Consider the following 16503-nt stretch of genomic DNA (forward strand, 5'->3'; position numbering starts at 1 on the left):
GAGAGATTACAAGCCATAAAGAACATTATCCCTGATGAGAAACCTGCTTGTTTGCTTTACATTCTCCCACTTTGTCCTCACATGCAACTATTTCAAGTTTGGGGATGCCCTATAACTACAAACAAATGGCACCTCCATGGGCACATATAATGACCCCCCAATATGCCAACATATTTATGACTGGGGATCCAGGTTTTCTGTTTCCCACAGAAGAAAATGTGGATTTTCCCTTTTGACCAAGAAAAAACAAACTTTTCATTTTAACAGAGAAACATGGATTTTCCACTTTTGCAAAGACCTCTATGCAGGCTGGAAGAGTTTACACATACACAATCCTTGTTATGGTCAAGGATCCTAGTTTTCCCTGAGAAAAAATAATAATAATAATAATAATAATAATAATATCAGCGAAAACCAAATTCTCCGATTAAAAAAAAAAAAAAAAAAATCGTACAATCTCTGATAAAAACTCCTAAATCCATTATTAAAAGGAAAGGCCCCTCACTCCCCCCCACCACAGTCCCCTAGTCCTGCTGGTGCCCCTCCCCCAGCTCTGCCAGAGGGGGCCCCGAGCTGCCCAGGGACCCAGGTCCACAGTCCCCTACAGCTACTGCAGCAGAGCAGAGTCCAGCTCCCCACCCCACCACTGCCTTCTGCACACCCGGAAGGAGGGGGAAACCCTGCCCCCAGATCTGTATGTGGGATGGGGTGGGGGCAGGCTGCCTGCTGCAGGCACCTGCCCTGCTGCCCTCCCCTGGGGCCTCCACAGCCCAGTGGGTGCAACCAGGCACTGCAGGGAACAACAAGCCCGTATGGGGAAACTGCTTGCCACTGCAACTTTCATGTTGCCCTGGTGAAGCATCCCCCACCCACATGGCAGCAAGGGGCATGACCCCACGTGCCCCACACTGCTGTCCCCAGGGGTTGCATTGCCAGGGCAGTGCAGAGCTCGCAGCAGCAAACAGCTTCCCCATGAGGCCCCACTCTGCCTTGCAGTGCCAGGTTGTACCCTCTGGGCTGCAGAAGCCCCAGGGGAGGGCAACCTGCACCCACCCCACATACAGATCTGGGGGGGCATGGGTCCCTCCTGCCCCCCCCAGAGTAGGCCCAGTAGTGGGGACTCAGGGCCACAGGTAGCTTGTTGGAGGGTGGGGTGGAGCTGTCTCACTCCCCACCGGGGCCCTCCCCCCCCAACTTACCTGCAGGAGCTGCTCACTGGTGGCCATGAGCATATACATACGCCTGGCTGCCATGAGCATATACATGTGCATGGCACCCTGTACTTGACTGCCCTCCTCCTGCTCTTGTCAGCCTGCAGAGGGATCTTTGCAAAACTGCAAAATCCGCAGGTTTCTCCATTAAAATGAGAAATCAGCACTTTCTTCCGGTAAAAGGGGAAATCCACGTTTTTCTTTGTTTTCCCATGGGAAACTGAAAACCCAGATCGCTGGTTATGATAGACCTCAGGTACATTGATCACATCTTCATAATAAGGATATATGGGAAGGAAACTAGAGATATTTTACCAGGACATGAAAAACTTTCACCCCTCCATCAGACTATGTCTGGAATATTCCTTGCAGCAGATTCATTTCTTAGGCACTACAGTGAAGGTCTGCATTTGCTGGATCACCACTACACTGTACTGGAAACCAAGCAACTGCCACAGCTATCTTCACACCACCAGCTTTCACCCTAAATACACTTGATACATCATCTACAGCCAAACTCTATATTATAGCTGGATCTGCTCTGATCCCACATTGGGATGCACTTCATAAAAAAAGTTACAAGACAATCCCAAAATTCAAGCTACTCAAATCAACAATGCTGGACTCAGGCCTAACTCTGATCTGCTACAATACCAATGCCAGGACAAGGGAAACAGAATCCCTCTGGCTGTCACCTACAGCCCCCAGCCTGAACACCTCAGACACATCATTAATAACCTCCAATCCCTCCTGGAAAAGTATGACAATTTCAAGGCAGCCATGGCAGACAGACCTGCCCTGACTTACAGACAACCCCTGCAACCTCAAATGGGGTCTCTTAAGCAACAGGCTACCTAATCCGTATTTTCACCAAGGCACCAGGCCTTGCAATGGAGCCAACTGCCTACTGCACCCCTACATCAATACAGAACACGTTGTACTCCTTATTTGGTTCAGTAATAACATCTGAACTTCATTCATCTGCAACTCTACTGACATCATATATACCTTCACCCACTTACAATGCCCACCTTCACTGGACGGAGAGGGCAACTCTACATGTAAGAATGAACGCAGGAACACCGAGCAGACATCAACTGCAGAAAAATAAAACAGCCTACAACAGAACACATCAAACTCCCTGGCCACTCTAGTGCTGACCTCAGGATTGCTGTTCTCAAGCAGAAAAATGTTAAATACCAGTTTGAACAGGAAACTGCAGAACAGGAAATAATCCACAAACTGGACTATGTTAAATATGGTTTAAACAGGGATGATGGATTCTTATCCCATTACCTGGATTAGCTTTTGTGAACCTTTTGTGCTCTATGCATCTGCACCTATCTACCCAGCTTTCTAACATCCGACTAACATGACTAACCATCTCTCTTTACATAGTTACAACAGAATCTCAGTCAAATTATTTAATTTGTGATTATTAAATTAAAAATCAGTCTTGCTTAAAATGTTCTAAGTTACTGAGCTACCAAAAACAATATTTATCAATGACATTTGTCAATTTGTCTCTTGCTATAAGCAAACATATTACCATATTTACTTGAATCTAAGTCAACCCTAAATTTAAGACTGCCCCCCACCCCCAATTTTATATATGAAAAAATGTGTACACCTGTTATAATTTTCCAGGTATAAAATCTAATTATTGGAGGGCTGTCTTAATTTAATTCCCTACCTCCCTCTTGCTACAACAGAGAAAGTGGGGGGGGGGGTCAGGTGGCCCCCTTACCTTCTGCCCTCCCCACTTCTCAGTATTAGTGTTCAGACTAACCCCCGCATAAGGGTACACAAGCAGAGTCTAAACTGCTCAGTCCATGGGAACTCTGAATCCTTACAGACTTTGTGTATTCTGGGCCCTAATAAAAAGTTAAAATGGATTCCAGTTAGCAAGACTACAATATCTGGTTGGACAAGAGACAGAATACAAAAAAGATCAGCAGATGTGGAGAGTTCAAAAAGCTGCTTCCTAAAGGGATTCAAAAAGTAGAGAGAAATCAGATAAGCCAAATGATAATGTCTCTTACCATAAAGATATCATATGGACAAACTCCAAATGCATCCTCAAACCTCCATTTCCAAGCCTCATAATCATGATGCTTAAAATTAGTTTGCATATCATTAAGGGCATCATCCAAAGCAGCAGGTTGCAAGTCCTCTTCATTGAGAAACTTTTCGATCTCTAAAAGAGTTTGTTTTGTAAGGACGATCTCAGAATCATAATGCATGCTACCAGTATTTTCATTAGGCTAAAAAGAAAGCAATACAAAACCATGATTAATCAAATCTATTTTCAATAGGAAATCTATACAAAAACAAGTAAGAATATGAAGCGTTAGATATTAAATATTAAATGAACCTTTCACCATTATGCAATCAGACTTGTGGAAGTAGGACCCGGTTTCCATGTGGACTTTCAACAGAGTCCTAATTATAAGTGGTTATAAGATCTTCCTGTATGGGTCCGGCAACTAGAGTAAGGCTATATTTGAGATCTATAGTTTTTGTAGCCTTTTTGTTTATTTTTTTGCATCCAAAAAACTTGGAAGTTGACAAGTAAATCGTATACTTTGAAATTTTCTTCCAAAATACATGAAAAACAAAAGCAGAACCTCTTTATGTTTTGTTAGGATACCAGCAAATCTCCCTACTAGCAGACAGTAGTAAGTCATCTGTTCTAAAACAGAATGGAGTCCAAAATGTAGCAGGAAGGATTTAGACAGAAACTGTCTCGTTTACCAGTGACGATTTTAGTATTGAAACATGGAAAATTTTATAGTACATTCCATTTCTAGTCCTGTAGTGCTCATCATTTAACTTATACTTAAGGAAAAACTCTCTGCTGCAATGGGGAAAAAGTAATAACCAAAAAGGTGAGAATGAGACAAAGTAATCCTGTTTTATGCAAGCTCAAAAAATATACGTTAAAAAATGGTCAAATGAAAAAGACTGACAAGAACTCGTTTCTTGAGATCCAGTTAGCATACCCATAGTCTGGGTAGTGCATTACTGTACCTACAATATTTCATAAAACACATTGGATTCTGAACTTCAGTAATGCTCCCTATACTGTGGGGGCAGAGGGACAAGCTCTTCTCTAGGCGGCAAAACCTACCTACTTTTCCATCACTGGAACTGAAATTACAATATTGTAGGAATAGTTTTATTTCCTTTACATCAACCGTATTACAATAATCTATAAAAATGACTTTTTACTGCAGTCTCATTTATTGTAAGGGGAATACTTAAGTCACTCTGATTGGTAATAATGGCAATTGCAGTACAAAATACTATTTTATTAACAAAATACTCACAAAACCAAGTTTTCTAATTTCATTTAGAATTTTATTCAAGTAACGCCTAAAAATATGAATGCTGCTGCTTTCATACAAGTTGGTCTTCTCCTTCTTCTTATAGTCCTCAATCTACAACAACAAAACATTATAGATTACCGTCTTCCACCAGTAACATTAAATTTTAGCATGAGATTATCAATAACATTATAAGATACTAGTAACCTACACTGATAAAGATAAGTTTCCCAATATTAGCCTGTTACAGCTACTATAATCAGACAAAATCATACCAAGGACTTCAAGAACAATTGTTTTCATATTTTCCACAGATTCAAAGCTAAATAGATTAGATTCAAATAGATCTACATTCAAAGCTAAATATCAAGGACTTTACACAGTATTTTTCCATTGTACCCATTTCATTTATCTGCACACCACTGCCAAATCTGTATTTTTGTGAAAAGAAGTCTGTAGAAAATGCTGCAACTTCTGTTTTCATAAATCTATTATATGTGTGTATTTTTAATTATAAATATGTAATGTGTATGGAACATTTTATCTCCCTCTTTTGTTTCTGATCAATGCAGTATTTGATATCACAATCTGAAGGGTCAGAATCAGATCCTAACCTTATCCTAAAAACTCACAGCAATACAACAAACCTGCTTAAGTACAATTTACTACAACAAACAAAATGAACACCTGTTTTCATCTGACTAATGTAGCCTACTAATAATTTGCCGTTTTGGGGAGAACAGCAGCACCTACTAGGGAAATTTTCAAATGTCTCAGTTTTAAGCAGTCAAAAGCCTAACTCTTGTCCCTCTGCGGGCAGAGTCATGTTTCAAATGCTCTAGGACTGGATCTGTGGGTAGAAGTCCCATTTTCTGAACTATGTTAATACAACAAATATAGTTGGATTTGGCACCTGAAAGCCCCTTCTCTTCCAGGACCTGCGACAAGTCAGATGAATCTACTGTTGTTTCATATCTAGGGGTTGTCATTTACTAAAAGCTGCTCTGAGCCTTTCTAGATAGGGCAGGATACAAATCTATAGCTAAATAGTAATAACAATAATAATATTTCTAATCACATTATCAGAGTCTAGATTTTGCTTTAAAAAAGGAAAATTTCTAAATAGCCTGCTAATTCCGTTTCAAAATAAGATTTTAAAAAACCGGGAGAATTGAAAGGACAATCTGCAGAAATTCTACAAGTCAGCATTCTAAAAAATCTACAAAAGCCTAAAGATGATAGCACCAAAGCGAGCTGCAAAGTACAAACACTGACTCTCCAATAGTACAGTTTATTCATTCAAACCTCAGGCTAAACACACAACCTCAGGCTAACACCCCACCACCATGAAGCTTTGGTTGCTGAATCTCGATTCGGAGGAGACCTAGCCCAAATCAGCAGATGAATCTCCAAATCCAAATCAAATTGAGAGACCCATTAAAGGGTCCAAATCAAATCCAAAGCCTCTGAATCGATTCGAAAAAGATTCGGATCGGCCAGGGACAGGCAGGCACAGCCAGGTGGCTGCATGTTTTCCCACAGCTCTTCTGGCTGTGCCTGCCTCTCCCCAGGCAGGGGGAGCCATGAGAGAAGCCCCCATGGCTGCATCCCCCACCCAGCCCCAGATGCCTGACACTTCAAAAAAGAAAAAAAAAAAAGGTTCTGCACTCGCTGGCTGCAGCAGCAGGGATCAGGGCCTCAGGGGGTTTGCGGCAGCAGAAAGGCAGCAGTGGCAGCAAACGGGAGCACAAAAGATAGAGAGAGACAGAGGCAGACAGAGAGAATTGTGTGCTGGTTATCCAAGAGGTACTGTACTGTAAAGAAGTGTCAGTCGGTGGAGGCGAGGGACCTAAACTTCCCCATTCTAGGCTCTTCCAGAGACAAAGGGCATGTCTTTACCGTAGCAGCAAGGCACTACTATTGAAATATCTCCATACAGTGGCACCTGCAGGCATGCTTCAAATCTGAATGTATGCCTACAAAGATGCTGAGTGTGTCCCCTTGAAGTACGTATGAAGTCAGCTTCCAGCATATTTGAATGGAGTCACTGGGGACAAGCCTAGAGCAGCCTCACTGCTGTACTTTCATGTTTGGAGAGCAGCAGGGGGATAACATGCTCGGCAGTAGCGCATCACAGCCACAGTCTAAACAAACCAAGACAGGTCTCCAACATTACTTGGGCTGTTCTGCAAGCAATGTAGCCCCAGACCACCGAGAGACAGAAAGCTTCTGTTGCCAACAACCAAAGTTGCTTTAAGCACCCCTTGCACTTTATCCTGATTACCAGCACCCCCTTAACTACCAATGCCTCCCAGCATCTGCTGTGCACCATGCCAACACAAGTGGCACATGCAGCAGTCAGAGGCAACTGCTAGCTACTGACAGAAGGCTTGCAACCCAGACAAGCCCTTTGACAGAGCAATTATAAGATACTTGGATCTCTAACCATAATTTGGATGACGGAATAGAGACAAGCGACGGAACAGAGACAAGCGAGTTTAACTACCTGATTCTCAAATACTTGTTTTAATTGCTAATACTGAAAGGAAACATTTAATGCCAGTCAAAAATCTGTTCTTCCATTAAAGTTCAAATATTTATGCAAGCATTTCACATTCTGTTGTATGTGCGACAATTTTTAAATACATGTACGCTTTATTTATATTGTACACAAATTTCTTCTCATTGTCCTTTTAAAATGAGACAAAGTTTCCCCCTGACAATACATGGCAATCCAGAGATCATAAATCAAATTAAGAGACCAAAACAGTAAGTATTTCTTCACAAAAAATGCTTTATTTCATTATCTAAGCTTCAAAACTAACTAATAACCTACTAATCTACCTGCTCTGACTCATCTTTGCTGACATTATGGAGGATTTCATAGACATTAGGGCTGGAAGGGACCTCAGAGTCCAGCCCCCTACCCCAGGGACAGGAAGTCAGCAGGGATCCTAGGATCCCAGCAAGATAAACATCCAAATGTCTCTTGAAGGATGTTCAAAGTGGGTGCTTGAACCACCTCTGGTGGCAGCCTATTCCAAATCTGGGGGGCTTGGACAGTAAAGTTCTTCCTTATGTCCAGCCTGAAGCGATCATGGAGGAGTTTGTGACCATTTGACCTTGTCATCCCTTCAGGCGCTCTGGTGAACAGATGTTCCCTCAGGTCCTGGTGAGCACCCCTGATAAACTTGTAGGCAGCTACCAGTTCACCCCTGAGCCTGCGCTTTTCCAGTCTGAAGAGTCCCATGGCTCTCAGCCTGTCATCATAAGGTCCGTTTTCCTGATCCTTGATTATGCATGTAGCTCTTCTCTGCACTCTCTCAAGCCTTTCCACATCCTTTCTGAATTGTGGAGCCCAAAACTGAATGCAGTACTCCAGCTGCAGCCTCATCAAGGCCGAGTACAACAGGAGAAGGACGTCTTGGGATTTGCTTGAGAAGCATCCATGGATGCAAGCCAGCATTTTGGTCGCTTTATTAGCTGCAGCATCACATTGAAGGCTCATGCTCATCTTGTGGTCAACCATAACCCCCGAGTCCCTTTCACCTGTAGTGCTATCCAGCATAGCACTGCCAAGCCTATAAGCGTGCTTCAGGTTTTTCTTCCCAAGGTAGAGAAACTTGCATTTTTCAGTGTTAAACACCATCAGGTTCTCATCCGCCCATTTCCTGAGCCTGTCAAGGTCAGCCTGGATCACCCTCCTGTCCTCAGGTGTGGACACTTTACCCCAGAGTTTGGTGTCGTCGGAGAACTTGGCCAGTCTGCTTCCGATACCCATGTCCACATCATTAATGAAGATGTTGAATAGCGCAGGCCCAAGGACAGAGCCTTGGGGGACCCCACTGGTAACAGGGCACCACGACGATTGATTTCTGTGAACCACCACCCTCTGGGTCCTAGCACGGAGCCAATTTCCCAGCCAGTGGATTGTAGTAAGTTCAAGGCCGCAGTTAGTCTGTTTTGCTAAGAGGTTATCATGGGACACCACAGGAAATTTTTGGAGGAAACTTCCAAAAAAAAAAAAAAAAAAAAAGGATAAAAAAAACCCAAAACACTTTGAAACTCAAAACAAACCTGTTGCATTAGGGATTCCACTGTTCTTTGACAACCCTGTGAGTCCTCTTGGCTTGCAGTGCTCTCATCAGCATTCGCTGTCTTCTCGGTCTCAGACTCATCATCGTTTACCTGTTGTTAAAAAGAATTATGCATTCCTTTATAATCTAGTTACAGATAAGTTTTAGTAAATGTAAAATAATCCTGCCCTTTCATTCACCAATGTACTGGATAGTCAATGGGATGTGAAACACAGGAATGCTAAAGGAGCTAAAGCAACTGAACAATGTTCTTATTATAATGTTCATTCAATTCAGTCTTTCAGAGTTCCTTCCCATGCTCTCTCTACTGTTCCCTTTGCTTCCTCTCTCTCCACCTCAAACTGGTTTCATGCTGTCTCTATAATCTCTCACAACCATTCCTTAAGCATCACATTTATTAATTGTATAGATTCCTTCACTGGAGCTCTTTTTGCACTATCTCTTTTCTGTTTTTATAGGCAAACAGGTATATGTACTGAAAAGGTTCCTCAAAAAAAAAAACAAAAAAAAAAAAACAACCATCTAACATGCACTAAAGCCCTACTACACAACAAACTTAAAGCATGATCAACTACATCAGCAGTTCCCAAATGAGGGTTGCAGGGGCAACGCTGGTGGTGCTGCACACAAAGGACAAGCCGCACCGCGTGCCGGGAGCTCTCCCAGCCCCAACAATGCTGCGCTCTGCTCTCAGCAGTGGGTTGCAGAAAAAAGGTTGGGAACCACTGAACTAGGTAATCGCACTGTAAGCTGTGACCCAGCTACATATTCAAGCAATTAAAAGGTAAAACAAGCAATAAGCTACAACATTATTCCACAAAAGATGTGTCATAATAGCATGATTAGAACAAGCTGCAAAGTTAATTGAACATCTGGCCAAGTGCTCCTCTGTGGCTGGGAGCCCCATCACTTGAGTGGCTCCCAGACACAAGGGCGAATCATCTGCTGCCAGCCCTGCAGCTGACAAAGCTCGTAGCTGGGGCTGTGGCTTCACCTGTGGGGCTCACAGTGGGAAGAACGCTACTGCAAGTGTCCTGGGGTGCAGGGCTCACAGAAGCAGCAGTGTTCCCCCATACTGCTGCAGGTCCCATAGCCAACACACCTGCAGGGTTCACAGCAGGGAGAACACTGCCCCTGCTGCAAGCCAAATGAGGTGCTGGGTTTGCAGCAGCTACAGCATTTCCCTGCACTGCTCCTGCTGCAAGACCCACAGCCCATATAGGTTGCAAGGCTCGCATGGGGGAAATGCGTGGAAAAATGCTGCCACTTCAAGCCCCACACCTCACAAGGCTTGCAGCAGTCTCCCACAGTCCCTGCTGTGAGTTCCACAGCTGACAACGTTTACAGTGGAGGCAGCATTCCGGACACTGCCCCCACTGCAATGCCTGCAGCCCCTGCTGCAAGCCTTCTCAGCTGCAGAAGCAGGCTCCCCCTGCACTGATGATAAGGCATGATGGCAATCCACCATGTCCATGACAGGAGCTGCAACTGCGTAGATCAAGTGTTAGATCCTACTGCACCTTTCCCTGCACAGGTAGAAGGGGTCTGAGCCAAATGCAGCCATGGAACAAGCAGGTGCAAGTCTACAGGAATCAAAAGCCTCATACAAATACTATTCGGAATGAAGTTTCATGCTGCAGGCTCTGCAGAAGCATTCACAGATTCATAGATTATTGAGTCGGAAGGGACCCAATGGATCATTGTGTCCAACCCCCTGCCCCTGGCAGGAAAGAGGACTGAGGTCAGATGACCCCAGCCAGGTGACCATCAAGCCTCCTCTTGAAGACTTCCAAGTTAAGTGATAGTACCACCTCGCTGCTAAGATTTTGTAGTGTTTGACATAAATCCCAATGCTTCTTTATAAAATGTCCTTCAAGATGCATATTCAGAACCAACAGCCTTCTTAATTAAATACAAATATTAATTTATTACAAGCATATTTTCATATTTATAAGCATTGTAATATGAAGTTTCTGCCAACATAGAAATGATATGCATTACGTGGAACTTCAAATATTTAAAACTCCCACTAATTTCAGTTACAGCAAGGGCTCACTGCTTCTGAAAAAAAAATTAGAGCTCATAGTCCTTGCGAAGAACATATAAACAATGGAAAAAAAATGATTGACTTGATCTTCCTGCATCAGAGGGGCCAAACTTTTTGGAAGGTGCATCATAAATTAGCTCTGCACTCTCCCCGAGTGCTATTCTGATGCCCTTCCCCGGCCCAATACTCTACTCTGCTTTCTGCTCATTCCCCTGTACTCCCTGCTAGATCCGATGCATTGCTTTCTGCTCCGTGCTGTATGTGACACTGTGCTGTCTCCTCCTTATATCATACACACAGATGCTGTCCATGTCACTTTAGGGCACGCATGGCACAGGTTGGCCACCCCAGGTCTATATCACCTAGGGATGCTCTGGGAGAGACAGGCTTAGAAGGCAGCTCTCCAGGATACAATTCAACTACCTTAACCATGAGACTATGCCTCACATTCACTCTATGACTTCCACTTTCTGCAAAATAATAAAGGAAAGGTCCAACACAAAACAGGTTTTTACATCAGACAGCCCTGATTCAACCACAGGAAAGGACCATTTTGGGCTTAGAATGAGGTAGGGGTCCAGGGTAAAAACAGAATATGAACATGCAATTGAAAACTGTATGAAGATGAAATTTCATACAAAGAGGAAAAGTTAAGATTCTAGAGAAAACTCTAACTTTTCCATTTCCTAACTTTATTCTTCCAACAAGTTTATTGTTTTACACACACACATTTTTTGCCTTTTTTGCACTTGCCTTGTTAGGTCTTCGCATGCTCATTGAAGCTGCATCATAATTGAGCATATCTGTGGGGTCAATCCAATCATCATCCTGAGCACTGCCACTTCCTATCAGCAGAGCTGTGCACAGTACCAAAGGAAGGTGCATCTTGTATCACTAAAACAAATATCCACAAGTGTAATTAAATAAATAAGTAAATAAAAATGTTGGTTTAGCATCAAGTATATAACTTATTCCCACAGCAAATTAATCTCCGTTTGTCTAAATAACTGTTATTTTCACTTTAAGAAAATAAATCATTCATATCTGTTTTCAACAGCATCAGTTTATCCCATTATGCCATTTGGTTAGAATTACTGGCCAAGAACATAGAGATTTGTGTGTGTAGAGTCCAAAGTTGCCAGATACAAGATGCAGTTCAAAAACCATCACTATATCTTACTTAATCCAAGCAACACTTCTTTTGACATCAGGATTAAAGCAAATACATGGATCAAGTCATAAACGACTAGATTTTGATTTCCTAAGAGCCACCTGTATCAGCATCCCCATGCTTAAAAATGATCTATCATCGTCCAATGAGCTTTAGTTCAAGAGCCACGGCCACCATTTTTAAGCATGGGGACACTGATACAGGAGACGCAGGAGGCTGCTGGAGTGTAGCAATTGCTAGGCTTCAGCAGACTTGGTTAATTGAGTGCTCCAATGCACTGAAATTCCAGTACATGGGAGCAGCCTCCACACTCATGCGCAGGCACCATGTGGGCATTTAGACATGTGCTCTGGGAGGTGTGGGGGAACTTTAATTAGCAAAGCTCTGACAGCTGTGCTAATTAACATGCCTGGAGCATCATGTGCATCAGCACCCCAGGCTGAAAAATGGTGGCAGGGCATTTTGGACTAAAACTGGCTGAATGAGCTTTAAAGCTCCCCATCACCATTTTTCAGCACAGGCATACTGATACAAGTGATGCCAGAGTCTGCTGGAGCATGTTGATTTCCTTGCTCCAGTAATCTCAATTAATTGAATCTGCTCCCATGCAAAGCATCAGAGCAGGCTCCATGCACATGTGCAGGCACCCAATACAACTAACGCTGGTCACAGATGTTCTGTTTCTCAGGATCCAGCTCACACAGGCAGTCTTTGTTCATGCAAGTGGCTTCCTAGTTCCAACTGAATTGCTGACACGAAAGAAGAGGAACACGACCACAATTTTACCAAGTATTTCAAGGTTAAGTAGCTGTGACTTCTCATGCCCCTGCCAGTCCATGTTTCTTCCCTGACATTTGCCATAGCTGTAACAGGGAGCTCTGGCCTGTCGAGAAGCAGCATTTAACAGACCATAACAGAGTCAAACATCTTTTCCTTTAGCAACCAATCACTTCCCAATAATTTTAAATAGGAGCGAACTGCTCTTTCTCCTACCTGTTTACCAACCCAGAAACACAGCTGGGAAAGGTTTCAGATACGTTCTTTAAACTCCCAGCCCCACCCCAAGATTACAGCTGTGGAGCCAAAGTGCAACTGGGCGTCTGAATCTTTACTGGTAAGAAAGCGGGACCAGACCCATCACGGCTCGCTGGGCGGAGGGGCGCTCCAGGGCGTGCTTCCCGTGGCGAAATCGGGCCCGTCCCGAACGCGCGGAGCAGGGCCCTCAGGCCGAGGGAGGAGACCTCGAGGTGGGAGCTGACACCGCCCCCTTTGGCGATAGGCGGTGCCATAACAACGCTGACCGGGAGCGACCCCCTCGGCCGGCTCCCCCACCCCCTGCCAGCGCGATGAGCGCCGAGCTCCCAGACCGCCGCCCGGCTCCGCGGAAGCCTGCGGTAGGGGACGTGGATGCGCACCTACCACCCTGCGGCTCCGACTGAGACAACTGACACAGCCGCCTCAGCGCCTCTCGTCTGCTCCCCAAGCACGTGACGACGGGCAGCCAATGGGGCGGGGCTAGGCGGGGCCGTGGAGCGCCGGGCCCTCACCCCGCCCTTCCCGCCAATTCACCCGGGCCCGCTCTGCAGGTGGCGTCGGACTGGCTCGGCGTCGCGCGGGCAGCGATCGCTGGCTGCTGGGCTCTGCCGTGAGCTGCTGGCAAGGTGCGCTTAAGGGAGTCCCCGCTGTCCGTTGCTGCGCTACAGGCTGCCTCTCTGGACTCGGGGCGGGGCTAGGACAGAGCTAATTAACATGCCCTCGGCAGGGGCTTGTGCCCCTGGCGGCAGTACCCCCACGGGGTCGTTGCTGTTACTGCTCAGGGAAGCAGCTTGAGGTGTATGGGGGAGACTGATCCCCTGCGCTGTAAGTACAATACAGAGAGGCCTCGACTTATAACATCTTGAGTTGCAACGAAGGTAGTGAGGACACTTATAAATTGACACCCTGATGTCAGTTTCGACTTTACAGCACTTCATCTGATGCAGCGCCGCGCCAGTGAACACTTGCTGCGTCACCTGTCTCCCTGGGAACATCTGTCCAAACTTCCTTGGACACTAAGAAACCAGACAAGACTCCAGAAAAAGCTGCAGCCAAGAGCCCTTCAAAAAGTCCAGCAAAGTCATCTCAAAGCAGTCCTTCCAAATCCGTATGATTGTTATTTAAAATATACGTACATTAATGTAGCTATACTACTCATCCATAATTGATTGAGTACAACATTCTGGGTTATTTTTGTGAAAATAGGGTCTCAGGCCTCGGTTCAGAAACCAATCCTATGGGAAAATCGGTTCCAAGTTGCAGTGTTTTGACTTATGACAATTGGTTCTTGAAAACCGCTTCTTAAGTCCAAGGACTGCCTGTAGCGGAGGCAGACTCAATTAATTCATCTGCTGGAGCATGCTAATTAGTGCACCTCCAACAGTCTTGTGCATCAGCATCCCTGTGCTCCAAAATGGGAGTGTGTGTGTGGGGGGGGGGGGGGGAGTACTTTAGCTACAGCTCCTTCAACGAGCTTTAAAGCACCCCCCTGCCATTTTGAAGTATGGAGATGTCAGAGGCGCTTTCATTAAAGCATCCCAGGCCTGGAGCATATGAAAAACACCCAAGGACTGCAATTTTTGAACTACAGACCAGTCATCAGAAGATGTGGGGCTTTCTGTATGACAGTAGGCTGGGATTCTTCTCCTTTCCATTCCTCTGCTCTCTTCTGAGGGCAAGACACTTTTCCCTCAACGTGGTACAGTAACCTCAATCATTTTGACGTGAAGTGTCTAAAGGCCACACCCACAGGTAGCTGAAAGAGCACTTGCTTTAAGAGCAAAAGGACGTGAGCCTTTGGATCCCCATCCCTTTATTTTAAAACAACTTCATTAGGTAGTGACAATTAATAGGGTTCAAGGACCCTTCAGAGAACACACTGCTTGCCAGTCAGAGGAACTGCTTCGCATTTAGTGTTGTGCCTCAAGGAGTGACCTACAATTCTCAGCCCAGGGGCCAAATATGGCCTCTGGAGCAATATCATCTGACCCACGGGACTCCGCATGGGCCCACAAGTTTGGCAGTGGGGGAGTAGTAATAGCATTGTAGGCACATATGTATAGGTAGCATTATTGGTATATATATTATGCCAATTTGGGCATGCAGGGGCAGGTGAAGGCTACGCAGGGACTGATCTGGCCTGTGGACTGACCCCACACACCACCTAGCTGGCCCATGGGGCCACAAGGTTGAGCACCATTGCTTTATAGGAAAGCCAATGCTTCACTATTATAGAGCCAGCCAGTTATTTAATATTATGTGTACATTAGTGAAAAGGTTACAGATCCTTCATGATCATGTGTCAGTGAAGGCAATCTTCTTTGCTCATAAAGGGCAGTTTATATGCGGCACATGGGTTTAATTCTCCGTACATTGAAGCGGTATTTTTTTTAAAAACACCGCTTCATTTTAGGCAAAGTAAACCCCTATGTCATGTACACCCGTGTCAGAGTCTGATCCTTACCTGCCTCTCCAGCAGCAGGGAGGGGAGAGCAAGCTGCTGGCAGGCAGAGCTGAGCTGCAGGGGGGAAACTGGTTCTTCCCTCTGCAGCATTGGCAGCACCCCCCTGCAAAACACCCAGCCCTGGTAGTCCCAGGGGGCACGACAGCTGTGGAGGAAAGCACCGGGCCCCTGCACAGCTCAGGCAGGCTCCAGTGGGGGAAGAAAATAAAAGATCAGGCTTTTTTGTCCCCTTCTGTGGAGCCTGCCTTCTTGGGCTGCTGCTGGGCTGCCTGCAGAGACCCTGAGTTGCATGGGGCCCAGTGCTTCCCTCCATGGCTGTAGGGTTTAGAAACTAAAACTCCTCAGGGGTGTTTTACTTTGCAGTGCCCCAAAGTCATTTGCTGCATCCCAAAGTAATTTAAGGCACGTTATGCCACCGAAAGTACTACAGCGGCTGGAATTAATGTGGAATATGCCGCCAAATGTGCAAACAGCAATGCAAAAGGCATTTAACCTGCTTCAAAGTGTTGTCTACAAATGGGAAGTTATTAACTTGTTCAGTAAAAATTAAATCTTGTGCTTGGTGCAATAAGTAGGAGCACAGGCAAGACAGAGACAGCAGAGGATGCCATAATTACAGCTGTGGTATTGACATGCAGATCAGGAGGCACATCCCCACCCCTGCCTCCTGGGGCATGTGCAGCAGTGGGAGCCACCATCTCCTCCCCATGCCCCCTGGACGAGCCACTTGTGGCTCTGTCCCATGCCCCGCCTTGCCCCCAGCTGTGCAGGGCCTGCCCCAGCCCCAGTCCCCTCCCTGTCCGCCACAGACTTACCTCTGTAAGTTTTTCACATTCCCAAAGTGTAGACTTTAAGAACACCACCAAAAATCATGAGGGTTGGCAATACTGTCCAGGTTTATTAACCCCTCCCCAGCCATACTCAACGGCCTGCGGGGGCCTTGCCACCCTAGTCCTGCCTGCCCCCTACCCTCCAGCCTTTCGGCCACTGCCTAAGGGAAGGGAGGGCTTGCTTTAGCCCCCTGGCTTCTAGCCTGAGCCACTGCAGGCCTCTGTCTGCATTTCATAGATTTCATAGACATTAGGGCTGGAAGGGACCTCGGGAGATCATCGAGTCCAGCCCCCTGCCCAAAGGGCAGGAAGTCAGTTGGGG

The 16503-nt window shown here is 45.5% G+C and overlaps 1 protein-coding gene across 1 annotated transcript in view; it reads right to left on the reverse strand.

Annotated features, from left to right (window-relative positions):
• The window catches only part of CLCC1 (chloride channel CLIC like 1), a 21864-nt gene extending 9043 nt beyond the window's left edge, over positions 1-12821 (reverse strand). The window contains exons 1-5 of the mRNA XM_019530564.1: positions 12514-12821; positions 11435-11575; positions 8615-8725; positions 4541-4651; positions 3254-3475 (exon numbers count right to left, since the gene is read on the reverse strand). Of these exons, the coding sequence (XP_019386109.1) occupies positions 3254-3475; positions 4541-4651; positions 8615-8725; positions 11435-11566 (576 nt within the window). The 5' untranslated portion in view covers positions 11567-11575; positions 12514-12821. The remainder of the gene's footprint in view (positions 1-3253; positions 3476-4540; positions 4652-8614; positions 8726-11434; positions 11576-12513) is intronic.
• Between the last annotated feature and the right edge of the window lie 3682 nt (positions 12822-16503).

This window comes from Crocodylus porosus, unplaced genomic scaffold, assembly GCF_001723895.1.
Source record: "Crocodylus porosus isolate Cpor-Errol unplaced genomic scaffold, CroPor_comp1, whole genome shotgun sequence".
Lineage (NCBI taxonomy): Eukaryota > Metazoa > Chordata > Crocodylia > Crocodylidae > Crocodylus > Crocodylus porosus.